Consider the following 27,405-nt stretch of genomic DNA (forward strand, 5'->3'; position numbering starts at 1 on the left):
CCATTTGAGCTATTACTCATTGACATATGAATTGTACATTTTATTAAAAGTTTTTATAAAAGTTTAATAACGTATTAAAATTGAAGTTTGAATATGAATGAGTAAAAACGATGATTATTATTAGCATGATATATATTCCATAAAGATAATTATTAATGGATCCTAGGTTTTATCTTCGAAATCAAAAGCAGTACGTAATTTAAGATTCGGGTGAGGTTATGGGAAAATTCCAAAGAGGTGTTTGTGGCATATAAAATGGAGGAGCGGCCTGCTAAAAATATGTTGAGAGACACACAATAAGTTAAATTAAAGAAGCATCAGATATGGGTGAGTATTCATCAAGAAGCGGTGATGTTGAGGAAGCAGCAGGAGGAGGTGGTACCTGCAAAACAAGCAAATATTTTCTTCTGTTTCAGAAGGTACTAGTAGGATATATATGATGTAGCTAATTAATTAAGATGGAATAATGTGAATGTGAATGTGAATGAAATGATGGGTGCAGATGGTGGCGGAGTTGGTGGGGACCTATTTCTTGATATTTACAGGGTGCGCAGCGATTGCGGTGAACAACGACTACGGGAAGCAAATAACGCTTCTTGGAATTGCAACTGTTTGGGGATTGGTTGTCATGGTCATCGTTTACTCCGTTGGTCATGTCTCTGGGGCCCATCTCAACCCTGCTGTAACTATTGCTTTTGCCTCCATCACAAAGTTTCCACTCACTCAGGTAAACCTTCAACTTTCCAATTTTTCCATTAACGTCGACTTCCATTACCAGTTCAATCCCCACCTTTTCAATGTGTTTATAGTCTTTGCCAACAATATTATGAAATGTGAGGATAGGTAAGGTATAAACACGTTTTCTGTTAATTAATTTATTGAAAAATGTTATAGAATCATTAAAATTTATTATCTTTTATTATTAGTTAGTTATTAATGTGTAAGAATATGAGATAAAGTATGTAACAATGTCACATGACCAAAAAATATTATTTTTTGTCATTATTTGATCTGCTATAATTTATACTTATATTTATAAACGTTTGTACAAATATATAATTCTTATTTATATTTACTAAAGTTTTGTAGATATAAATCAATATAGTTTGTATTTATGTCTTTTTGTTTGTATATATAAATTAATAAAATTTATTTATTAAAGATGATTTAATATTTGTGCTAATTAAAATGATGATAAAAAAATACAAAAAATTATTAATCCTCAATAATTTTTTATAAAATATGTTATTAGATTATTAGACTAAAAAAAACTAAACTAAGAAAATTAAAATGATGGTTAAATAACGATAAAAAAATAATAAATTCTAATATTTTTTTAATATTTTTATTTATTAAATATGTACATTAAATTATTATATTATTATTGGGCATAGGTACCGGCTTATATAGCAGCTGAATTGCTTGGAGCGATCCTAGCAAGCGGAACAGTGAGACTAGTATTTAGTGGGAAGCATCTTGAAGTTCAGTTCACAGGAACGTTGCCGAGTGGCTCAAACATCCAATCCTTCGTCATTGAATTCATTCTCACTTTTTTCCTTATGTTTGTCATTTGCGCCGTTGCTACCGATAGCAGAGCGGTAAGCTAACTGAACCAATGCTTTCATTTTCATATATTTTATGCTTCTCCCACTACTGTTTCTGTACTCATTACGTTGACAATTATATGATAATCCTTTTTCCGAATTTTCAACATGCCTAACTGCCTAGATTTTAACTACAATAACCACCATTAACCACTCATCACGCGCGCTTTGTTTTAGCCAAACTTGAAGAAAAACTACTCATTATTATAATACTTTTAGTTCCCTAGTTGTTCTCTATAATATGACTAATGAGTTATAACTCAAATGGCATAGTCTCCTCATACTCATTTAAGAGGTTGCGGGTTCGAGTCTCCTAAAAAAAAAGAATTTTATGTTATTTTATAATTATATATTTATATTTTTGGAATAAAAATAAGAATAATTGAATCAAGTATTTTTAATGATATAATTAAAAATTTATAGAAAGTTTAATTTTATCATATTGAATATATGAGGGTTAGTTCTTTCTTTCTGGTAGGCCATTTTATTTTGATATAAAGTTTTTGTTTTTTAAATTTAATATTCATATATGATATGTTTTAGCCAATTGCTGTCGGCGGCGAATCTCTTTGCCGGAATTTTTTTTTTCTTTATCTTATCTTTATTACCTCGTTACATATTAATAAAAATAATGGGACCTAAATTGACTAATTGTCTATGCATGCATGTTTTTATCCCTTTGCATGATGACGTGCAAGTGCGCAAGAGTTGGTTGACGTTTTCATCGCACAAGCCACAAGGCACACACCGCTCGTGCCAGTCAATACTCATATAACATGCATGCATGCGTGTTCATATTAGAGTTGTTTCTATATATAATATTGTTGTTAAATAAAAACTCATGCACAAGTATCATCATATGAAATTAATAATTAAAAATTATTATATAATAATTTAATCAATTATATGTAAGTCTTTACTATATTCTTAAACGTATCTAGTAATTTTATTTTTAAATATATATAATTGTATGTGCAGGTTGGTACCTTGGCTGGAGTTGCAATCGGGTCTACCATACTAATTAATGTGCTGATTGCAGCGTATTAATCTATCCCAAACCTATTAAATTACTTGTAGCATTGTGATGATTGAAGTTTAATTAGGTGTAGCATTATTCAGTTTTTATGTTGAATTTGGTAAAATTTTGACATTTCAAAAATCATAGCGAAAATATTTAGATTCAATTTCGTAAAATTTTAATTTTTAAAAAATTAAAATTAATTTTTTAAAAATAAGTTGTAAAAATAATTTTTAGTAAATTAAAATAAAAATAATTTAATAAGTACAAATAATAAAAATTTATTCGATATTTTTTTATAAATTAAAATAATTTTAATAGATATTAATATAATATCTATTAATTAACATGACAAAAAATAATCTATAAAGAATAAAAAATATAAATATTAATTAATATATAAGATTATATTAGATTATTTAACTTTAAAAAATATAAATAAATTTTACAAAATATTTTTATAGATGATTTTAAAGACATATTGATGATAGTGTGTATATATATATATATATATATATATATATATATATATATATATATATATATATATAAAATGAATGAACAGGCAAGTGTCAGGAGCATCAATGAACCCAGCAAGGAGTCTAGGACCTGCATTTGTGCACCATGAATACAGAGGAATATGGATATACTTGTTGTCACCCACCATTGGAGCTGTGGCGGGTGCATGGGTCTACAACATACTTAGGGAGAAGAAGGAGAAGCCCATCATTCACCTCACCAAGAATGCCTCTTTCAACTGAATCATCATCATGCTTGCATGCATGGTATCGCAACATATTTTCATAATAATAATTGCCCATCAAATTAATAATTACTTGCGCTTCTCTTATCTCAATTGGAGAGGCTTGATCATCATTATTGTATCCATCAAAGGAGTGATAAAGAAATGGAATGGAGAAGTGCCTGCCTTCCTTAGTTAATAATACAAATGAAAGTTTGTCCCTCCTCCTTTTAAATTTACGCTAGAAATTCACGTGCAAATATTAAATTTCCTATGTTAATTTAGTCAAATTTATTAAATTATTTAATAATTTTTAAATATTCATTTTATATAAAGAAAATTGTATAAGAATATTCACCTAAATTTATCCTACATAAAACTTGGCTTCTTTTCTTATTCAAATGAATTTATACTTTAGACGCTAGATTAATTAGCACAAAAAAGTTGTTTGCATTAAATGGCGTCTTCTTCTCTCATATAGTTTGAAGCAACTTCCATAATACATGACACCGTAGTCCGTATACTAATAGTGTACTGAATTCATCTAACCGATTGAAACTGCTGGAGAAAGAATTTTTTTTTTTTTAAATTAGATTAGGTGTATATTAAAAGAAAGAGAAGTGTTAAGGGCCAGCAATTTTTGTAATTTGTAGTTATCAAATAACCATTAATGATTATTTTAATGGTGTGAGATTTCATCCAATGACTTACTTTTTTTTGTAATGGTTACTGACCAGAATTTTAAAAAGTTATTGGGATCTTAAACTTTTTCAAAGTAATTATTAATATAATATATTAAAATATAAAATATATATTAAAAATAAATTAAATAATATATGTATTTATATATAAATATATAATAATTAATTTTAGTATACATATAATATTTTATTAATAATTTATCACCCTATATTTCTCGTTTATGCAGAAAAAACTTTTCTTATGTTGTTGCGTCCTCGTTAAACTTCAATGAAAGGGTGCTAATTAAATCGAATTATTGATGGTGAAAAGACGATGGAGATGACGCTGTTCCAACCTTCTCATTCTGGTTACAGTTTCAAATTTCATAATGCTGTTTGGTTAGTGTCTTTAAGATATATTGATACATATGCAAATATACAAAAATATATAAATATAAAGATATATATACAATTTTATAATGTGTTTGATAATAATGTATAAGACACACACATATATATATATATATATATATATATAAAGGAATTTATTTATGTAAAGACGTCTAAAACATCTTTTTTTTAAGGTGTTTTCTAATAATTAAAATTTAACACGTATAATTGATTAATCATATTAATTTTTGTCAAAATTAGGCCAGATAAATTAATTTGACCGAAAAAATAGTGAACCAAATTTTGAACTGGTCTAAATTAATATTATTTTTTTTATATATATTAATTTTGAAAATTCTAAATTCTAGCCCATTTTTCTCCTGTCACAGGGTTAGGATTTAGAATTTAAAAAAATATATATATATATATATATAATAGAGGTATTTTAGTTATTTTTTATAATAGAGATATTATAGTCAATTTTTATAAAAAAATATTAATTTAGATCGATTCAAAATTAATTTATTAGTTTTTCGGCTTAACTGATTTGTCCTGTCTAATTTTAATAACATAATTTAATCGGTTATATGTGTTAAATTTTAATTATTTAAAAATATCTTAAAAAAAGACGTTTTTGATATCTTTATCCGAATAACTCTCATATATAAATCAAATGTTAATTTATTTTTTTGTGTCTTGTGTATTATATCTTATACATTGTATTTTTAAGAAAAAACACTAAATATATATTTTTTTGTGTATTTATGTACCATGTGTCTATTCAAATTTATATTTCAACAAATAAATAATGAATGTATACTATTGTGTCTAATAATTAGTGTTCATGTGTCAATAAATAAATATAACCTAAATGTTGTGTCAATAATAGATAGCAGTCAATCACTTTTATTTTATTTTATTTTTTTTAATTTTCAGAATTTATACTTTTTATTTTTATTTAAGAGATCAACATATCTACTATTTTAATCTAACTACTTCGCATTAGTTACAATGTGAAACTTTGAATGTAATCAAAATAAAAAAAAATCAAATGAAATAAAACCAAAATAAACCTAAGGTGCTTGATCTATTACTTTCTAGAAAAAGAATAAACATACTCCCTCAGTTCACATTAGCTTTTTTGTTTTTCACAATCACTTTTTGATTTTGATGTAATTAATGTTTATTTAATAATTTTGGACTCAAGCAAATTGTCAATTAAAAGAATTAGTATTTTACAAAACTCAATTCATTATTGAATACACTTTAGGTCTTTAGGATTATTTAAGGCTTAGGCTTTACAAATTTGAATATTAAAAATACACAAAAAGGTATCCACATTAAAACTAATAAAAACGAAATAAAAGTAAAACATGCATGTCAGCGTCCTCATACTATTCTAATAACCGTTGAGAATCTTATTACATTCTATTTATATATATATAAGTTTTGACTCCTTCAAAGAAATGAAATTATTCAACATGGAATCAATCCGTCCTTCATGCATTTAATTTATTTATAGAATAATAATTGCTCCATACTCTATTCAACAGCTATATTTATTAGTTCAACCATAATAAAATAAGTAAATACCAAAAATAAGATATTAAATTAATTATTTATACAAAATAATATATATTTTAAATATAAAATATATATTAAAAATATATAAAATAAATATACGTAGATATATAATGTTTAATAAATTTGATTTTTATAAACTAACTATTTTAAACAGTTATGTTACTACATTAAGTAATTAATTTTTAAATTTATTATTTAAAAAATAAAAAAATATTAAATAGTTAAACAATTTTTTAATTAAATCCAACCAAATCATCCTATGCTTCTTTTTCTTTGCATGTATGTGCGTTTCTTTTTCTTTTTCTCTCGTTTGATTTCTTCTTTTTCTTAATGATTTTTTTTTCTTTTTCTTCTTTTTTTTCTTATTTGATTTTTTCTTCTTTTCTCCTCTTCTTCCACCTTAATCGTCATTATTATCATTATCGTCGTCGTCATCATCATTATCATCATCATTCTCTTCTTTCTCTTGTATATATGTTTAACAATATTACTGAGCACAAAAAATTTTAGTACATAACACAAAAATTTTTAAAAGATAACATGTCTAAAACATTAACTTATTCACTTCTTCTCCTATATATGATCACTATCAAAACTATTATGTACAGATATTTATGAAAGATCACATGTTTTGATCACATACCCAAGATATTGACTTATCTACTGACAAAACTATTAAATACAAAAATTTTGGAGTATGTCACAGAAAGTTTGGTACACAACATAAAAATTTTAGCATACAATATAAATTTTTGAAAGATCACATATTAAAATATTGACTCATCCAATAACAAAATACATTAAAAACGAAAATTTATATATTATATCGATAAATTTTTGTGCTATGTACAAAATTTTTTATACTATATCGATAAATTTTTGTATTATGTGTAAAAATTTATGTATTATATATAAAAAAATTTTATACTATATCAATAAGAAAAACTCTAAGTATGTAATGCAACAGTACGTTAGCTTTTGCTGAACTTTATACTAAGTTAGATTTAATTACATAAATATTTATATTTATAGTATCACCATTAGAAATAGTTGCAATTAGACTTTAGTTAAGTGATAATATATAATGCCTTTTAATATGTTATATTAAATTTTTGAACCCTAAAAAGCTAAATTTTTCACTTTGTTCGCACTTACTCTCTTCTCCAATCTCTTTTCGGTCTTTGCGTTTTGCCGTTCATCTCTCGCTGCTGTCTCGCCGTTTCTCAAACCGTTTGTCATTGTCTCCCTCTCCACCATTCTCTGACTTCCACTCTCTCATTCTACTCTGTATTGACTCTGTTCTGCATCAAAGCATATGAACTCGTGGAGCCTCAGCCATTCGCCATGCTGCCATCGCTCGTTGTATTCTCTTTCGGTCGTTGCGCTTCCGCAATTCGTTCTGTCAGTCCGTCGCTTATCTTTCTGCACAGCACAGCAACCTTGGTTCTTCAGTGTCAGCTGAGCCGACTCTATTCAGTCATTTAGATTTAGGTATGTTTAAAAAAAATAGTTATTAAATTGATGTGTTTTGTAAGGAAAAGTACATGAAACTAAAACGTGACCAGCCAAAAAGTAAACAAAACCGTTTAATTAAAATCACTTTTTGAATAATATGTTTGAAAACTGCTTCTGAGATCACGGAGCACAAACCAAAATCCGTTTTTTTATGGAATCCAAACACATTTTAGCTAATTTTTTGCTGATATGTTTTTGGTTCCCTAGTTGTTCTCATTTTGTAATTGTTATTTATTAGTGTGAATTTAGTCTGTTTTAAATTACTGTATTTTAATTTATAATTTGTAATTGTTATTTGTTAGTGTTAGTTATTAGTTGTTATTAAATCTAAATGTCTAAAATTTTAAAATATGAATTTATTAACTTTGTTAATTCATATTTCATAATTTCTAATCATTATTTAAAGATGGATAAGAATAAGTGTATAATTTTACTAAATTAATTATTTAGTTTAATTTACTTTCCGAGGAATTGGCATTGACTAAGCTGACTCCAAGCTGTCCCGAAATCAATGCTCCTCAAGATGCAAGGAATTAACCAATTAATCAAAGAGATTCTCAATTTTATAACAGGTGCATTGCATTGCATATTTGCATGTATTTAACTATATTATGATGATATACCTTGGGTTGTTAAGATTAGAATCGAATTGTGAAAGTTTAAGATGGTTACATTAACATTGAAATGGTTAAAGGTTGCGAGAATATGCAAACTAAATAATCCTCCCTACTAAAAATAGAATAACCAAGAATGTTTAAAAGCTTTCTAATGTTGAGCAGTGAATTTATCATAAAATCTTAATTGATTCCCTTGTTTTCTTCCTTTAAACAAGAATATTTTCTTACTTTACAATTGCTTTGGATCTCTAATTCTCTCTTAAGCAGTTGTGATTAATCATTGTACTCTGGTGCTTCCAGGAAGGTATCAACCCATTTACTCTCTGCATTTGCATCCATTCATATTATCTTAGACAAATCTAAAAGCTCATGTTTGAAGAATCTGATATAACATGTTAGAAATGATTATTGCAGGAAGCAGGAATTGTGAACATATTGAAGATTATATAAGTGGAGCATTATTGATTTAGTTTATTAGAATATTTAATTGTTGTTTTATTGTTTTTGTTTTTTCGATTGTGTTATATGAAGTTTTAGTTGTGTGATTGTGTGTTTTATGTTGAACTAGATGCATATTTGTGAAAGATTTAAATGTGTATTTTAGAGTATTTATTATAATTGTAGTATTATATTAATTTATTATGTATTTTGATGTTAAAATTGTTATATTTAAATGCCTATATTTGAGTAAATATATATATTATACAAGATATATATATTTTTTACAAAAAATTTATAACAAGTAAACTCGTATGAGTCTACAAGTCGAGTCTATGAGTCGAACTTAGATCAACTCCACGAATTTACCTAGACTCGCAAATTTTACAACCTTTTATATATATATTTGACCCCTTCAAAAAAATGAAATTATACAATCTGCAATAAATCCGTCCTTCATGCATTTAATTTATTTATAGAATAATAATAATTGCTCCACACCCTATTCAACAACTATTATTTATTAGTTCAACCATAATACAATAAGTAAATATAAAAAATAAGATATTAAATTAATTATTTATACAAAATAATATATATTTTAAATATAAAATATATAGACATAGATATATAATGTTTAATAAATTTGATTTTTATAAACTAATTATTTTAAACAATTATGTTATGTTACTACATGAAGTAATTAATTTTTAAATTTATTATTTAAAAAATAAAAAATATTAAATAGCGAAGTAATTTTTTAACTAAGTCTAATTAAGTCATTCTATGCTTCTTTTTCTTCTTATGTATGTGCATTTTTTTTTCTTATTTGATTTCTTTTCTTTTTTAATTATTTTTTCTTCTCCTCCTCTTTTTTTTTTCATATTTGATTTTTTTTTTCTTTTTTCTTTTTCTTCCATCTTCATCGTCATCATTATTATTATCGTCATCGTCGTCATTATCATTTTCTTCTTTGTATTGTATATATGTTTAACAATACTACTAAGTACAAAAAAATTTAGTGCATAATACAAAATTTTTTAAAAGATAATATGTCTAAAACATTAACTTATCTACTTTTTCTCCTAAATATAATCATTAAAATTATTATGCACAGACATTTATGAATAATCACATGTCATGAATAATATTGGCTTATCTACTAACAAAATATAAATATTCAACAAAACTACTAAATACAGAAATATATTATAGAAAATTTGGTACATAACATACAAATTTTGGTACATAACATAAATTTTTTAAAGACTACATATTAAAACATTGACTTACCCAATAAATAAAATACAATAAGAGCGAAAATTTATATACTACATCGATAAATTTGTGTTATGTGCAAAAATTTTTATGCTATATCGATAAATTTTTGTTATATATAAAATTTTTTATATTATACCAATAAATTTATGTATTATATATAAAATTTTTTACATTATGTATTACTATATCAATAAAAAAAAACTCTAATACGTAATACAACAATACGTTAGTTTTTGCTGGAGTTTAATCTAAGTTAGATTTAATTATATAAATATTTATATTTATAGTATCACCATTAGAAATAATTGCAGTTAGACTTTAATTAAGTGATAATATATAATGCCTTTTAATATGCTATATTAAATTTCTGATACGTAAAATTGACTAATTGAGAGTCCAAACTGACAAAAGAAATAGAATGATAAACACGAATTTAATTGAAAGTATACGTGTACTTATTATTAACATTTTTATTACTAGTCATCAAAGAAAAAGGAGGAAAGTCGTATCCACTTTTATTTTGTACCGCTTTCCCGGGAACGAAAAGTCCATATAAGCTTTATCTACATTATTATTGTATTTTATTATTGATTCACCATTATTTTGGCTTTCGTAGTAGAAAATCAAAATCAAAATCCACCTACCGTGTCTATATAAATCTCCATAGCTTCCAAATATGTAAACACTAAACAGATCACATCGCTCCAAAATAAACATTTTGGTTTTGTTCATCTATATTTGGATTATCTGATCTGAAAGCATCTCTATTCCAACTCCCTTGTTGAATTTCGGCACTTGCGTTGTGTGTGCGCTTTAATTTTCTCTCATAACCTAAAAACATTGTTGAAGCTTAATACAAGGATCAAAGGTGATTAATTATGGCTGCGAATCCATCGTCAGAAACAAATGGAAAGCATGAAGTGGTTATGAATATAGACAACAACAACAACGAAAACTCGTCATCATCACCACCCACCTCTCTCCCTGTCTCTTTGTTGCAGAAGGTATTACTTATTATTAATTCTGATCTTTCTTCACAACCTATCTGGCATAACGTAACATGAGATTTGAATACAGTTTGTGGCAGAAGTGGTTGGCACATATTTCTTGATATTTGCAGGGTGTGCTGCGGTGGTTGTGAACAAGAACAACGACAATGTCGTTACACTTCCGGGGATTTCTATTGTTTGGGGATTGGCCGTTATGGCACTCGTGTATTCCATCGGTCACATCTCTGGTGCCCACTTCAACCCTGCTGTTACCATCGCTTTTGCTTCTACTAGAAGGTTCCCCTTCAAGCAGGTTAGAATATTAGTGATAAAGACAAAAAGTTAAACAGGAATTACTACGAGGAGTGCTAGGGTGACAGCAGATTTTGTAAGTTGTAGCCATCAATAGTGTATTTAATGGTGTGAGATTTCATCTAATGGTGAAAAATCACTCATTTTTCTTTTACTGGCTAAGTGCTGGCCAGATTTTAATAAATCTGCTGGCTCCCTAGACTTTTCCAATTACTATTAGAGAGTCAAACAAACAGGTTTATCTCACACTAGGGCATTAATTACCAAAACCATGTGACACATGTAGGTATAAATTCATGGCTCCACATTAATGTTGTAGGTACCGGTCTATGTAGCAGCTCAGGTTGTTGGATCTACACTTGCAAGTGGAACCCTGAGATTATTATTCGATGGGAAGCAAAACCAATTCGCAGGAACACTCCCAGCTGGCTCTGATCTACAAGCATTTGTCATCGAATTCATCATCACTTTTTATCTTATGTTCGTCATATCCGGGGTCGCAACCGATAGCAGAGCGGTAACATCTAATTTTCTTTCTTGCTTGCAATGTTTTCTCTTAAATTTTTTATTATTAGGTAATCAATTCAGTAGACTCTGATTCTTACTAGGGCATAAAAAATGGTACATGATTTGACGAATAGTTGTTATTACATGACACGGCAGTTGTGAGACTGAGAGCGCATTGGACGGCTTATTATTTATTGTAATTTAATTTTGGATGATGTAGGTAGGTGAGTTGGCTGGGCTTGCAGTTGGCTCCACGGTGTTGCTGAATGTGATGTTTGCAGGGTACGGTAATGGTATTATTACAACATTAATTTATGATGATATTTTGGAAGGAAATAAATAATAGAGTAATATGGTGTGAGTGACAGGGCAATAACAGGGGCATCAATGAACCCAGCAAGGAGCATAGGGCCAGCAATAGTGCACAATCAATACAAAGGGATATGGATATACTTGGTAGCTCCAGTTTTGGGGGCTGTTGCTGGTACTTGGGTTTATAACGCTCTCAGGCACACCGCCAACCCCCCTTCTCGTGTTATTAAAAACACCGCTTCTTTCGTCAAAAGACAAGCTAGTCTTTAGAGTTTAGACTCATGCCCAAATTGTATTACTATATCAATTCTCAACATAATGTTATAAATTATCAAGTCTAATTTGGTATGATTTCAGTTGGGTTAGTTGTGTTAATATTTTCCAAGCAAAGAGGAAAAGTTGGGTGTGTGTTTGCAAGTCTTGAATTGGCTCTGTAAAATCGTCGTGGTGGGGGTGTGTGTCTCCAAATACGCAGAAATAAAAAACTTGGGTCAAGAAACAACAACTGAAATGGAAGACTAACTCATCATGCAAAAACCAAAATTTCAACAAGTTTCGTTATAGGACAACTTTTACATGTTGAAATGAAGAGACAATCATTTATGTTTGAGATTAGTTAGTTGAACTTGACAGGTAATAATAATAATAACTTAATAAGTGCTCCACATTCCACAATAGTAGTAACTTATTTTATTTTATGCCTCTCAGATGCTGTCTTGCTCTTTGAAAAATGAAAAATTAGAGTGTGTAGGGACCCAAATCTATTACTACTAGTACGCATGCATTTAAGGGATGATTGAAATTGAAAAGTAAAACAAGCGATAACTGAGTCAACTCTGAAGCAGATAAGATCAGAGTTATGGAATATGGGCTGCATCAAAAGATTGTCTGATTCACATGCATGATGCATCAACCCGGAAACCACCAATGTTTCCTGGTGTTTTCATTCTCATTAAAAACCCGTGAATGTGATCATCAAAATTTAAACACGACTTGTTGCAGTCATCAACTCTGCCTCTTCTTTTAAATAAAGAATGAGAATATGAACATTCATCAATGCTCTTCTCAATTCATTTCAGTTAGTAGTATTTGATTCATCAAATATCAAAGAAGAATTGAATTAGGGTTCTCAAGGCCCACTGGCTTCACTTGGGTTTTCCTGGCACTAGGCTTTAGTTAAGCCTACATTCCATTTCAAAAGCCATTTCTACAATCAACTAATGACAGGGACAAAAAAAAATGGAAAAACACGAATCAACTGTAACTGTCTGAATTCTTAGATTGTACTCGTAACATTCTTTGATTGAAGAGTACTCTCTATATTTTATTATAAATTACATAATGTAATGTGAAATAAAACATGTATACACTGCTGATAGGAAAGGAAAATTAGGAAGAAAAAATGAATTCAACATGTCAGAACATGCTAGCTTTACACTGTTAGGAGAAAAAAAAATGGAGGGTGAAGAATGTTTTACTTTATTTACCATTACGAGGAGCAGGACCTCTCCTTTGCCTGGATCTTGGAATAATGAAAGGCCAACAACACACTAGGAGAAACAGAAACTGCACAAAGAATGTTGTCATTGCAATCCATATGAATAAGCTTATCTTCCAATTCCATATGATCCTCTTGTAAAATGGGAGTTGTGCCTCAATTACCACAGATGAATCATATATTTGAGGAAGGCCAGCACCATGTATATACTCTGATCGTGGCTCAAGGGTAACTCTTAAGCACGAAGTAGGTTCCTCCCTTTCAACAAAACCGCTTATCTTCACGTCCAGAGTCTGTGTTTCTGATGCATAACCAGTAAGAAGAGGAACAATATTGACTAGAGTCGTCATTAGCCGGATAGGTTCACTTCTAAATTTTAACATGCAAGGTTGGCTCAAACTTGCAATTGTTTTACCACTATATGTTAGAAAGTCTGTTCTGATCTGCAAAATAAGACCAAAATGAAAGTCCTGAAAAAGTAAGCAAGATAATAATAATAATATTATAGCAATGCTACATGGCCAGCAATAATACGTGAGCAGTATTTGTCATCGTCAAGGTTCTAATTCTTCAAGTGCCGGGATACTAGAAGGAAATGGCAATTTTAACTGAATGCACCTTCATATGCTTGAAGAAACTATGAAGAAACACCAATACAATTATAATATATTCTTGAACTTTGACTAGTAGATCTTAAGCTGTTTTCAAGTCTCTTGATCAACATGGTGATAAATAAATATAACAGATACAAACATTTCAGCCAAACGTTTTGGCTGTCGTGCAAAGGCCAACCAAATGCCTGCCTCTTAAGTCTTAAGGGGAATGGATCCTCTCCCATGAAAATAAATTTCACTTGATCTTTTCATGTGTTTATTTTTACCATCGATTGAGAAGGTGGAGCCAAGCATGAGGCTCAATGAGAGAAGGTCGTGAAATTCTCACATGAAAATATCCATATAGTATCTTAATAACACAACCTTGACACAAAAGTGGACTTGCCAATTACGGAAAAAGAGCAGTGCTAATAAATCTATTGTTACCTACCAAAATTTTACAAAGACAAGGGCACTAAATTAAGACAGCATGAAGTTGCATCTAAGCACACATAGCTACATTCAAAAGTGGATGCTAGAGGTCCCAGATTAGGTTATTGATATTCACCATCAGAGGATCCCAATACTAACTAACGTAAGAACCATATGCATTTAAATTAAGTGAAGATGCAGAACTAGCAAATCTTCACAACAGCAAAGTTTGCTTACAATGAAATGAATCAGATAAATAGGTACCTGAAATACCCCAAGATTTCTATTGTAACCTGATTCGGGCACTTCCAATGAAACAGTAACCTGCACATTCTGTTTAGGAGGTAACACCCTTTGACCCACCCACTTACTAGCTGCAATTTCCTTCACTGAATCATGGCCACCAACAACACCAGCACACGATATTAGAGGCACATATGCCACAGGACTCTGCTTGGTGTAGTCAAAGTTGAAACCTTTTATCAATTGGGTTGGCTTCTGCGCTAACCCGCTGACCACAAACCCACTAAAAACAAGTGAGGAAACAGCAAGAGCAAACAGAACGCAACACACGACCATAGACCACAAGAACCCCCATCCACACCTAAACGCAACGTTCCAGAATGCTTTCTGATCCTTAAAAATTACCCGAGCTGGAATACCAACGAACCCAAAGGCACAACCCAAAACCTGAGTCGAAAAACGAATACCCTTTCTCCATGTTCCGAAAGGGTCCACGATGAACATGCAAGTGTGGACAGTGAGCCACAATGGAAACTTTATTAACCAAATCAAGATTTTGATTTGAAACAAAATTGCCCTAATTACAAATCCCGTTGCATACTCTAGCGTATTCGACGGAGGAGAATCGACGAGCCTCGGCACCTCAGAGGAGTCAGCGGAATCAGCAAGAACATCGTCTTTTGCAGATACAGCTGTGGTTAACGTCGATTCCTCGCCTTTCTCTTTGGTCACAATACTCGCAGATGGAAAAGGAGGAACCTTTTTCTCTTGAATCGAATTAGGTTTCGCGGGAATCTCCTCAAATTCGGAGGCCTTGATTTCCTTCAATTTTAGGAGGTTCCGATGATGCTTTTGGGAGCTCTTTCTGGCGTCGTCGTCATCGATGATTTCACTCCGGGAAGCGGTGTCCGTAGATTCCGTAAAGAGAGATGGGGGGCAAACGGAGCGGCGGCGTAGCTTGGCGGAGGGAGGACTATAAAGAGGGAGCGGGGGCGGTTGAGGATCGCAGAGAGCGGGAGCAGAGGCGGAGAAAGGTTCCGGTGAGTCATTGGCGTGGCCGTCGGAGCAATTGAGGGTGTCTGAATAAACGTCGTCGTTGGGGTCCATTGAAATGCGATTGCGAATGTGGAGGCAAAGTTAGTTGGTTAGGAAGTTATTCGTTATTTCCGGTTGGTTATTCTCAATTCGGCTCTGCCTCCCATTTTCAAGCAACAACGGATAATTTGCCTTTCATAATTTTCAAAAAATTGAGTGAACTACTACTTGTTTATTTCTACTCACAAATGTTCAAAACGTTCTTAAATTTATTTATGAAAAAACAAAATTAATTTTATTAATTTAATTTTGATGTATCGTGTGTAAAGTAGTTTTATAAGTATAACTAATTACGTAATACACATTAATAAAAATAATTACTTTTTACATTGATCCCATGAATGGTCATTTAAACGAATGGATATAATAGTCACAAAAAAAAACGAATGAATATAATTGTACCACTATATAAAATATTTTACACTATTAGTATATTAAAATTATACTCTTAATTTTATACTCATAAAAAATAGAATTCGATTGACAAAACTATTTTAATATTAAAAAATTACAAAAATACTATTTGTATACCAGTTTCAACCACCAATTTCAACCACGATATACAAATACGATAAAATACCATATACATATACGGTGTTACAAAAATAACCACAATACATCTACGCGCCAAAAAAGAATCATGATGCGCATCGCCATTGCTCCGCAGTTTATTCTCTTCTCCGTATCGTTTACTCTCCTCTTCTTTGTGCCGTTCATCTCCTCTTCTCAGCACCGTTTTCTCTTCTCTTCTCAGTGCGCTTCACTCTGCTCTTCTCCTCTTTTCGGCACGCTTCATTCTCCTCTTCTAATCAAAGGTGAATTTTTCATATCAATCAATGCATTACGTTGATTTATTTTAGTTCTTCTTATTTTAGGGTTTTAATTTTATTTTTATTGACCAAAATTAGAAAATTTATTGTTTATTGAAGTAAAATTCAAAATTCAAATCCAAAATTCAAATTAACAACTCAATGGAATCTATAAACTCTTCACTCTTATTTTCTCAGCGCCCTTTACTTTTCTCTTCTAATCAAAAGTAAGTTTATCTCATCAATCATTTATCAATTTAATTTTATTCCTCTCTTTTGATTTTTTTTTTATTCTAGAGTTTTGATTTTTTTAATTGTAAATTTTGTAGCCAGAATTAAGAAAGTTTTGTTGTTCTTTCAAGTAGAATTCAAAATCTAATAGATTAATGAAACACTAATATTGAGGTTTGTACTTTACCTAGCTAGTTCATATGTAGTTAGCTGATAGTTTTATAGGATTAATGGATTGGTAAACTTATTTTTAATGCTGATTTGATTTTAGTCTCTGTTCATAGTACTTTAGACTTTGATACAAAAAGCTTTTTAATTAATTAAAAGTGTATATTTAAGTGGCTAATACTTTTAAGACACTATTTTCTACACAAAATTTTGGATATTGTATATAGTTGTAGTTGCAGATAAATATTTAAATGGCATTATTAAGATTGCATGAGATAAATAGGTCTATTCATAATAAGTTGTTAAATAAGCTTATTTTCAATTATATTTTTTTTAACACCCAAATATTCAAATCTTTATATTCGAGTCATAAGTCAATGATAATAAGGTGGTACTGTAAATTTTGAGTAATTAGTAAATAATTAATCAATAAATTAATTATTATTCAAAGAAATTAGAAAATTAAATTTTATAATTTAGGGAAGTAGAAATATTAAAAAATACGAATTTTGACACTAACTAAAAAATTTTAGTCCAAAATCGAACTAACGAATCAAACCGGTCAAACTGGACCCAAGGCCCACTTATATATACTGGAACCCAACCCTTCTTCCCCATTATCCTCGTTGGAAGCACGCAGAAGAGAGAAACTACGTCGAAAACCCCAAACCCTCCTTAAACATTTCAATTCCACGTAACTTTCAATCCGGAACTCTAATTGACGAGCCGTCAGTGACCACGCGTTTGTCTCGGAATTCTATATAAAACCCACCGAACAATTTGGTAAGAATCTAGCGATTTCTCACTCAACCACTCTTCTTTAATTTTGAAATTTAAGGTTTTGATTTTGAGAGATTATGTGGTTTTGATGTTCTAGGGTCAAATTAGCTCGTGGATAGTGAGGGCCTTTGTCCATTTGACTCGTGGGTAATGGTAAAAAAATCCTAACCCTTGTGAATTGGTAATTTAGTGAGTTAGTTCAATGTTGATTATTGTGATATTGTATGAATTCGATCGTGTATCTTGTTGAATTGGAGTTAAATTGGCGGGGACATCCGATAAAATTGGTGGATATTGAAAGCTTTGAATTAAATTTTGGGAGTTGGAAATTCAATTGGTGAGGAGTTGGAGCTTTGGAGCTTGAGAAACAGTGGATAATTGAGGTATTCCGGGCTTAGGGAATCGACCAAGATGCAAGTCAGAGGTACCTCACTAAGCATTCCGAAGACTATGTGGAAGCGAAGAACTCTGGAGACTTAGGGTTGTATTTTATTTATGTTTACATATGTATATAGATTCCCCATCTTGTATTTTATACTTGTCCCTCTTAGAGGTTGACTTGGAGAAATAGGTTGTCAGTTTTACGAGTCTGGGATATTTTGGGTTATATATATATATATATATATATATATATATATATATATATATATATATATATATATATATATATATATACTCTGGTCGGCCTTTGCTTCGTAGGTCGAGTTTGGAGCTTAGTATTTGTATTTTGGAATTCTAATCTTTAGCCTTCCTTTTGATCTTGTTTATTCATCTACGCTTAATTTTCATAAGCGACGCGATTTCTGTTTCGATTTTGCTTAACTTCTTTTTCAAGGCTCCTAGTTATAACTTCTTTCAACTATATCTATGTACGTATTTTATTTTTAGAGGTTGTAGCACCTCACCACCCTTGATTTACGTCCTATCAAGGCTCCTAGTTACAACTTCTTTCAACTATATCTATGTACGTATTTTATTTTTAGAGGTTGTAGCACCTCACCACTCCTGATTTACGTCCTAGGCGTAAAGCTCTGTGTGGTAGGGTGACACGTATGTATAAGTTGAAAGGAAATATTAAACGAGAAGCCTGAAAAGGAGTAAAATAAAATTGCAAACAGAAACTCTCACGTATTTATAAAATAGAAGATAAAGCACATCTTAAAGCGAAGATAAAGATAAGGAGTAAGGAAGGATAAGATAAGGATAGGATATAAATATATAACATAAGTAAATAGCCACTATTCGTGACCCGCAAAGTTTAGGCCGACTAGAGTTACAGAAGTAAAAGCAGTTGACAACTGAATTTTCTATTTCTCCCAAGGATACATTATCGCCTCTATAGGAAAGTTTTTCAAAAAGGAATAAATACATAATATAAGTTTTTCAAAATAAAAATGGAGATACTCTAAACAAAATATAAAAAGAATCCAATGATCTTCGTCATCTCTCAAATGAAGTACAGTTCACTGTTGAGTACCTGGACCTGCATCTGAAAATTTAGAGATATATACGGAATGAGAACTCCCAACCCATGAGTTCTCAGTACGGTAAACATGCTAAATAAATACAATGTATTATAATAAGAACTTATTAAGGATCTTAATCTCCCTTTCATCAATTATTCATCCTATGTTCTCACTAATCCATAACTTAAGCAACTGTCCTAAGGGATACTAAGTCTAATTCAATCTCTCATCTTTTTCAATTTTCCAACTTTCAATTCGTTGCAGAACCATGACCAGAACCAACACCAACACCAGCTAATTTGACTCAGTGATTATATATCAATACTTCACATCTTCACCAAACAAGTGAAATCACTTCACTACGTCTATCCAAGGAGTTCAAATCATCTCATTCAGTATTCATCATTGTTAATCAATCATTTTATCATTTCATTTCAACAAAGACAGCCCTCAACGTCAAACCAACACCAGCATGAAGGACCTCTCAGTTGTACAAGCACAAATAATACAAACAAGTAATACACAAGTAAGAAAAATAAGGCAAGTAACATTTAGTCATATAACATATTCAGTTAGGCAAACTAATACAATTAGGCAAACCTAAACAAATCAAACATATGCAAATAATGTATGCCTATCATATGGCCAATGAACTCATCTATCGGTTATACAGCCAACCCGACACACCCGATAGCTAACCCAGATATCGTCTCTCAACACAAAGGGAATCCTCAACCTTCAAGAAGAGAATCCTCAACCTGTCATTTAGAGAGAGACTGTGATGTAATGATAGAAAATCCTCAACCTAACTCATTCACACCACAGCCAGGAATCGAATAAAAGGGAATCCTCAACCCTTTCCATTCAATTCTCCGATGTTGCAAGAGAGGGAATCATCAACTCTGCTTGTCCACTGCAACAAGAAAGAAAATCCTCAACCTCATCTTGTCCATTATAGCAAGAGAGAAAATTCTCTATCTCAGCTTGCCTATCAGTGAGCGGGATCCAACCGTCGTCCTCACCATTTCAATTCGAAACTCATTTCAATTCAACACAAGCAAACATACCCGCAATCCGAATTAATCATTACAAAATTAAATCAAAGGGAATACTCGACCTTCTATTCAACTCTTTAGTACGACAAGTGAGGGAATTCTCAACTTCAAGCTCGTCTACCACAACAAGAGAGGGAATCCTCGATCTCAACTTGCCTTTACGTGAGCGGAATAACACCACCATCCTTACAACACAAATTTTATTGTCTCTTTAATCGTAATCACAACACGAGAGAGGGAATACTCTACCTCAACTCGCTTATTCATCTTGGAATATAGTGCCTGTCACACTTCACCATCATCATCTTGTCCAAAACTTCACTCACTTATACAATATATAACTCGGAGGGAATCCTCAACCTCCCCAATCCGCCATCATTCACCAATTATCAATAACTCACACCCATTGCTCATTTCGCTCATTATCATCATCATTCTCATCATATTCAATCTTCACTCTTCTTTACTTTCATCCTCATCATGCACCACTTTACATATTTTTTTTTCTTAATTTCACTAACTTAACTCTTTAGATTTGGTCTCTAACTCTTCCATTCTTAATTACATCGGCTCTATACTCTTATTGGGACTTATAAAGGTTTAAAAGGCTAAAAGAATGGTTAAACGACTTAAAAAATACACTTTTGTAAAATCTAGAGGTTATGCGAATGCATGCACTTGTTCGCGTACGCACAGGTTGAAAATTCTGGTGTCGCATACGCAAGCCCTTGTCCGTGTACGCGAGAGTTGAAAACAACAGCCTTCCCTCGCGTCGCGTGCTACATCCACGTATGCGAGTCTGCAATTTTGACACTTCTGCATTCGCATGCCCCCTTCCGCATACGCGAGAGTATTGGATAGAGCTTAATACCCGCGTCGCGTGACACCTCCAAGTAAGCTCGATATTGCAGAATTGCAAAAAGTTGTTAAGTGAAAAATTCAGTTTTTGCACCCAATTTTCAAACCTTTTCATATCTTTTTGTACAAAATTCATTTTTAATCATTCTTGAACTGTTGGAAATATCAATAAATGAATTTTCATAAAAATTCAATTTGAAAAGTTTTCTAACTCCGAGGTCTGAGTTACAGCCCGCAGAAATTGGTCAAAAATATTTTTTTTTACCAAAAGTAAAATTTACCAATTTTCCAAAGATTCACAAGTCTCAACCATTTTCAATCAATAAAGTGAACCTAAATCAACCAAATCCACATATTCACACTCAACCAAAACCAAACCTACTTCATTTACTTATTCCAACTCAAATTTTATCCACTTCACATCTAAATCATCAATTCTCAATATCCTATCAATCATTCCAACTTTTCACACAATCATTATCAAATTCCATTCAATTTCAAACATTATTCATATAATACATTCATCAACTTACTATTCTTACCTTTTTCGGCCTTCGACCTAAAATACACGGCTTCTGGCCCAATATTTATCAATTCAATACATATATAACTCATAATTACATAATTCACTACCTAACACCAATTCCAACAACACATCAACTATGCATTATCACACTATTCTCATCCAAATCATCAATTATCACAAGATATCATCTACACATATCAAATCCATCAAAAAACATAATTCAAACTTAATCCTAGGGGCATCTAGCCTAGGAATTCTCATCACACCACACGGTACTTAAATGAAACTTAAACCGTACCATTAGTGACGGTGGTTCACACCCAACACTTAAATTCTCCACTTCAAGGCTCACCCAAAAACTCCACAAGCTAATCTCAAGTTTCAAATGTGTACTCAAAAGCACCCAATACTCTAATATACACAATTTTATACATACATCAACCTAGGGTTTATAAAATAGTTGATAAAACTAATTAATAGCTCGTACTAAAGCACCCCTAAATAACCAAAATCACAATATTTTCTCAAAACCCAAACTAAAATCGAAATTAGAGGGAAAAACGAAACTGGATAGAGGATAATTAGATACTATTTCGTATATCATTACTAGGCATCCTAATCATTTTGTATTTTAATGCAACATGTGTAGTCGAAGTCCTTAGATCATGAGGCGGCATTGACAGAGACATTCAAGTACACCCACAATTGAAGGAGAACAAAGAGACATTTGCTGATAAGCGATCTCAGGACCATTATGTAAGTAAATATACATCTGATTATCTTCTGCTATAAAATTTTTGGAGATTAACTGTATATTTTTTGTACTACTTGTGTTACACAGGAGTCCTACACACAAAGACTAGAGGCTGCGACTCAGCAGTCTCAGCAAAGTGGGGAGGACATTGCCGTCGATAGCTCTGCAGCTTTGGTCGTCGATTCTGATGCGGTTTGGCATGAGACCGCCTCGGCGTCGTACAAGAATCGCGTATACGGGCTGGGATCATTCTTTGCTAGCAGCATCCGCACCTCTATGTTGAGGTTATTGTCAGGCTCTGCCACCAGCCGATCCATCGAGCCTGAGGAAGGCGTGGATTTGAGGCTGCAAGTGGAGGAGCTCTAACACAGCCTTTACCGGCAAGCTCAGGAGCTAAACAATTATCGAAAAAGGTATTAGGAGATCCTCAACCGCGTGACATCTACGGATAAGCTCAGGCTAGAGTGGAGGAGTTGCTAGAGTGGCTTCAGCGTATGGAGGCTTAGATGGAGATGTACTAGGCCCAGATGCGCGCTGCTAGCATCGACCCTGTTGGTGGCAGAGGTCCTGATGGTGGCACACGGACATCACCACATTCTGTGCCGCCGACTCAGGGCTACAGGACTGACAACGACGACGACGAGGACTACCTGGATCTGTAGTGATTAGTGTTTTGTTTTACTGTTTGATTATATTTACTTGATATACTTGACTTTTAATTTATTTGAACATTGTATTATTTATTTTAAATAATAGGTTTTCATTATTTATGAATTCAACATTAATTGTGTGAAAAATAAATTTAAATTTAAAATAAAATTGACCAGTTATTTCAAATTTTTTTTAAAAAAATTGACATTACCATCGGATTTACTGTAGAAATAATCCGATGGTAATAGTGCATGAAACAACATTTTTTAGCGCCAACAATACCATTTGAAAAATTCCTCGGTAACCAATTGGTTTTTCGAATAGGTAATCTGTCGCAGAATCCGATGGTAATTACCATCGGACGAAAAAATTCTAATGGTAAACATTTACCGGCGAGGTTTATACCGTCTAATTGTTTTCAACGATAAATCCGACGGTACTCAATATTTTTCTTGTAGTGAATTCAAGAATTCAATCCTTCAAACTCAATAATAACATCACAGTAATTCATATATTTTGAAAATAAGATAGGAAAAAAGATTAGGCAGTGACAATGAGAAATTTACCGCCGTTGCCACCATTGTCGAAAGAAGAGAGAGAATGCAAATAAGAGAGAGAGAGAAAAAAAGAGAGAGAGATCGTCGAAACCATCAAAACCGCCACGACCGTCAAAGTTGTTGCCGCCGCTTGTCTTCGAAATTGTCGCCGAAAAAGGAAGGAAAGAGAGATTTGAAACCATTGCTCTTCGACGATGGCGACTGCACTCAATCTCACCACTTTTGATGAAGAGAACTTCAAAGACTAGAGAAGCCACCGCTTTGACCGTTGTGGCTGCCGCTGCTCATCCATGCCACCTTGAGAGACCGAGATCGTAACGGAGAGGTCCATCTCCATGCACAACCCATCTCCATTGTTATGTCTTTCCTGGTTTCACATCGCCTTTGTTCTTCCTGGTTTCACATGAATTCGTCGCTTCTCGTTCTCCTTATTAGTGTGGTGCCGCTTTGATACGTTGCCACCTCTGCTTCTCTTTCTCTTTCTCTCTTTTACTTCAAAGAAAGAGATTTGATCGACGACGATAGCAACCCTCACCCCTGCTAGTGCCGGCCTTTCTCCTCCTTTTTTCTTCTTTTTCTTCTTCTTCCACCCTCTTTGTTTTTCTCTTCTTTTTTTCGTCTGGGTGTGTGTGACTGTTGGTGATGGAGATGAAGATAGGGTTAGTGAGATAAGGGTAAAATGTCAAAAGGATAATTTTAATATCAAATAAAACATTGAGGACGATTTTGAATTAAAAATAAAGTTAGGGGCGATTTTGATTTTGACCCCAAACCATAAGAACCAAAACATTACATATCATTTAAATAAATGTCATAGTAAATAAATATAACTCCAACTTTAGTTTGCCATTTTATATAGTTTGTGTTTGATTTTGAGAATAGAATAAAATAAGACAATAATAAAAACAAGACACAAATGAAAAAGACACAAAAATTAGTATTTTTGTATTTTGTTTGATAATAAATTAAAACAAATTATGAAAGTCCAATTTATTCTCAGTTTTTTCATCCAAAAAAAATATAATAATAAAAATTAACAAGATTAATAAAAAAATAAATTGTATTTTTTTGTTAATATTTTTGTATTATTACTATTAGAATAAATACAAAATATATTAATTCAATATTTTTAAATATAATATATTTTTATTTATATCTCATTTACCAAATACAATTTTATGTTTATATATTTTTATTTTAGTATCTCATATCTATAAACAAACAAAGTCAAATATCATCAAGATATAAATTACGTAACCATAGAAATAGTGTCATATTGCTTTGGATTATTCAAAAATCATGAAGAAGAAATTATTATTCTATATATATATAACTATTGTTTTTCATGTAATTTTCGTAAATAATTAGAACATTTATTTATTTATGTTATTTTTCAATGTTCTTCTAAATTCTAATTATGTAGCTCATCATTTTTTTATGCGTATAAATAACATTCAGCACCGCCTTATGATATCTAATGTATCATATAATAATTAAACTTTTACAAAAATAACAAAAACTTATTCTATTTAATATTCATTAATTATTATAAAAATTAATAAATATTAAATTAAATAAAATAAATTTTGACTATTTTTTATTTTTCTAACATTATCATCATAAACCTAAATAGTCCTTTTAAAGCAATCATAGAGGCAATCAAGTTTAATTATTCAACCAAAATAACAAGTTGTTCTAAAGCAACTCTTTGTTACAATGAAAATCTTTTATATATGGAAAATGTATATGTTCAAGTAAGGAGTTAATTTTTTTTTTTCTATCAACGTCGGTCAAATTTTTTTTTTTAATTTTAAATTTTAAATTTTATACACTAAATTTTAACTTTAAATTTTTTTTTTTTGCTAATATTAGTTACTTAAAAGTTAGTTCTCTTTCTCTAATACTTTTTGCTAATTTATAGCTCTTAGATTAAGCAAGAGATACTGACTAAGTGAAATACGAATAAACATTATTGCCAATGAGTTATAACTCAAATGGCATAGTCTCCTCATACTCAATTAAAAGATTGCAAGTTCGAGTCTCCTATCTTTGATAAAAAAAAAAAAAAAGAATAAACATTTGTAAATCCATATAAAACTTGGCCTATGATAAATTTGTGATTGCAAGAAGAAAAGAAAAACAAGGAGAGGAAAAACTATGAGTAGAAATAGTGATACACTTGTATTAATAACAACAATATTGATTATTGGATTGGTTATTTTTCTTGAAAATTTTAATTTGGATGGCAGTTTTCGTAGGCCTCCTCCACCCAGAGGAAAAATTCCTAAAGAGCATTCGCTTCCTGATTATTATAATCAACAAATGATGGAGTGCGTCCAAGAGTGCGAGGATATGTTTAGGACTAAGGAATTAAATGAAGTGGATATGAAGATCTGCATTGCATTGTGCAAAAATTCATTCGAACGACCATCACACCATTAATATATAATGGTAAGTATCTAATTATTAGACTCTTTTTTTTTTCACTAAAACACTACTTTTTCTAAAACTTGTTATTAAAATATCATATTTTTAAATTAATTACTTAAATGCTATTTTTTTGTTAAGGTAGTAGTTGATTTGTTATTTTATTTTTAATTATAATTAATTATAATAATAAAGAAAAAGTGGCATTTGAGTAACTAATTTTAAAAGAAGAATATTTTGATATTAAGTTTCGAAAAATGTGGCACACTAATAAAAAAAAACCTAATTATTACTTGTAGATTTTACTGAATATTTGTGATTTTATTATTATTATTATTATTATTATTATTATTATTATTATTATTATTATTATTATATTGTTCTTTTATTTTAGATTTATTAATTAAATCCAATAATCTACATCGTATAGTGAAGATATGAAGATATGAACATGAACATTGAAGATATGAAGATATGCATTGAAGATTACAGATTTTTCTACCCACCAACTTTCCAATAGTAGTGATAAGTATCTAAATCGTTTACTTATAAAATTCAATGAATACTTGTGAATTTTTTTTTGAAAATTTTTATTTTTCTAAAATTAGGAGTGAGATTGATATTCGAAATTTTTAGGTAATGATGAAAAGATTATGTAATTTGAGGTATAATTCGTTGACCTAAAAATTTTTAGTATCTTATATATATGAGTTATGATAAAAGTTTTCATTTTTTTATAATATATTTTTAATTTGCTGCATTTGCTAAAGTTAATTTTTTATCCGAGAAAATTACTTGGAGAAGCACTGTGAAATAATAAAGGACACGAAGTTTATATATTAAGCGACCATTGTTTATATATTAGACTTTCTCTTCTAATAATATCGATTGTAAAGAAGCTTCTAAAGCAAACACGTCAACACTTTAATAAGATCTCTATTACCTAGAAAAGAAAACTAATAATCATATAAGATAAGAGAACCTCTTCCAAGTTCCAACTATGAGAAGAGCATCAAACCCATATCCTTAATTTACACTATATCCTATTTTATTCCTTCCAAATGCTTTCCATTGCAACACAGTCAACGACTAAGAACTTCTCCAAGAGAATATATGTATCGTGTTTTTTTTTTTTTTAATTGGATAAAATATATTTAAAAAAAATCAAAATATTTTAAAAAATTCTTAATTATTAATTTAATTTAATTTTGTCTTTGATATTAAAGTAAATTTTAAATTTATACTTATTATTACTTTTTTTATATTAAAAGTC

The 27,405-nt window shown here is 30.7% G+C and overlaps 3 protein-coding genes and 1 long non-coding RNA gene across 4 annotated transcripts; 3 read left to right on the forward strand and 1 right to left on the reverse strand.

Moving 5' to 3' along the window:
* The first annotated feature begins 200 nt into the window (after nucleotides 1–200).
* LOC112734998 (nodulin-26) lies at nucleotides 201–3,591 on the forward strand. The gene is made up of 5 exons (XM_025784551.3): nucleotides 201–419; nucleotides 503–727; nucleotides 1,395–1,598; nucleotides 2,583–2,644; nucleotides 3,188–3,591. The coding sequence occupies exons 1-5, from the start codon at nucleotides 324–326 to the stop codon at nucleotides 3,381–3,383; spliced, it is 783 nt and encodes a 260-aa protein (XP_025640336.1). The 5' UTR covers nucleotides 201–323; the 3' UTR covers nucleotides 3,384–3,591.
* A 6,729-nt stretch (nucleotides 3,592–10,320) lies between these two features.
* Nucleotides 10,321–12,340, forward strand: LOC112735000 (nodulin-26). Its single transcript, XM_025784552.3, has 5 exons — nucleotides 10,321–10,873; nucleotides 10,947–11,171; nucleotides 11,490–11,687; nucleotides 11,898–11,959; nucleotides 12,046–12,340. Exons 1-5 carry the CDS (start codon nucleotides 10,748–10,750, stop codon nucleotides 12,257–12,259), a joined length of 825 nt encoding a protein of 274 aa, XP_025640337.1. The 5' UTR covers nucleotides 10,321–10,747; the 3' UTR covers nucleotides 12,260–12,340.
* Nucleotides 12,341–13,254: 914 nt separating this feature from the next.
* Nucleotides 13,255–16,003, reverse strand: LOC112735001 (seipin-2). The gene is made up of 2 exons (XM_025784553.3): nucleotides 14,777–16,003; nucleotides 13,255–13,930 (listed from the first exon to the last, which is right to left on the reverse strand). The coding sequence occupies exons 1-2, from the start codon at nucleotides 15,860–15,862 to the stop codon at nucleotides 13,469–13,471; spliced, it is 1,548 nt and encodes a 515-aa protein (XP_025640338.1). The 5' UTR covers nucleotides 15,863–16,003; the 3' UTR covers nucleotides 13,255–13,468.
* Nucleotides 16,004–25,434: 9,431 nt separating this feature from the next.
* On the forward strand, nucleotides 25,435–26,854 carry LOC140182720 (uncharacterized). The gene is made up of 2 exons (XR_011878777.1): nucleotides 25,435–26,156; nucleotides 26,563–26,854. It is a non-coding gene; the product is annotated as an uncharacterized lncRNA (long non-coding RNA).
* The last annotated feature ends 551 nt before the right edge of the window (nucleotides 26,855–27,405 follow it).

Source organism: Arachis hypogaea, chromosome 20 (genome assembly GCF_003086295.3).
Source record: "Arachis hypogaea cultivar Tifrunner chromosome 20, arahy.Tifrunner.gnm2.J5K5, whole genome shotgun sequence".
Lineage (NCBI taxonomy): Eukaryota > Viridiplantae > Streptophyta > Magnoliopsida > Fabales > Fabaceae > Arachis > Arachis hypogaea.

Bases quoted from the DNA above. Each gene is read 5' to 3' on its own strand.
- LOC112734998 (XM_025784551.3), top strand. From the start codon at position 324: ATGGGTGAGTATTCATCAAGAAGCGGTGATGTTGAGGAAGCAGCAGGA. The intron at 728-1,394 runs GTAAACCTTCAA...TATTGGGCATAG, and splicing joins CAAAGTTTCCACTCACTCAG to GTACCGGCTTATATAGCAGC. The intron at 2,645-3,187 runs GTATTAATCTAT...ATGAATGAACAG, and splicing joins ATTAATGTGCTGATTGCAGC to GCAAGTGTCAGGAGCATCAA.
- LOC112735001 (XM_025784553.3), bottom strand. From the start codon at position 15,862: ATGGACCCCAACGACGACGTTTATTCAGACACCCTCAATTGCTCCGAC. The intron at 13,931-14,776 runs GTACCTATTTAT...CTTATTTTGCAG, and splicing joins GAAATCTTGGGGTATTTCAG to ATCAGAACAGACTTTCTAAC.
- LOC112735000 (XM_025784552.3), top strand. From the start codon at position 10,748: ATGGCTGCGAATCCATCGTCAGAAACAAATGGAAAGCATGAAGTGGTT. The intron at 10,874-10,946 runs GTATTACTTATT...ATTTGAATACAG, and splicing joins CTGTCTCTTTGTTGCAGAAG to TTTGTGGCAGAAGTGGTTGG. The intron at 11,688-11,897 runs GTAACATCTAAT...TGGATGATGTAG, and splicing joins TCGCAACCGATAGCAGAGCG to GTAGGTGAGTTGGCTGGGCT.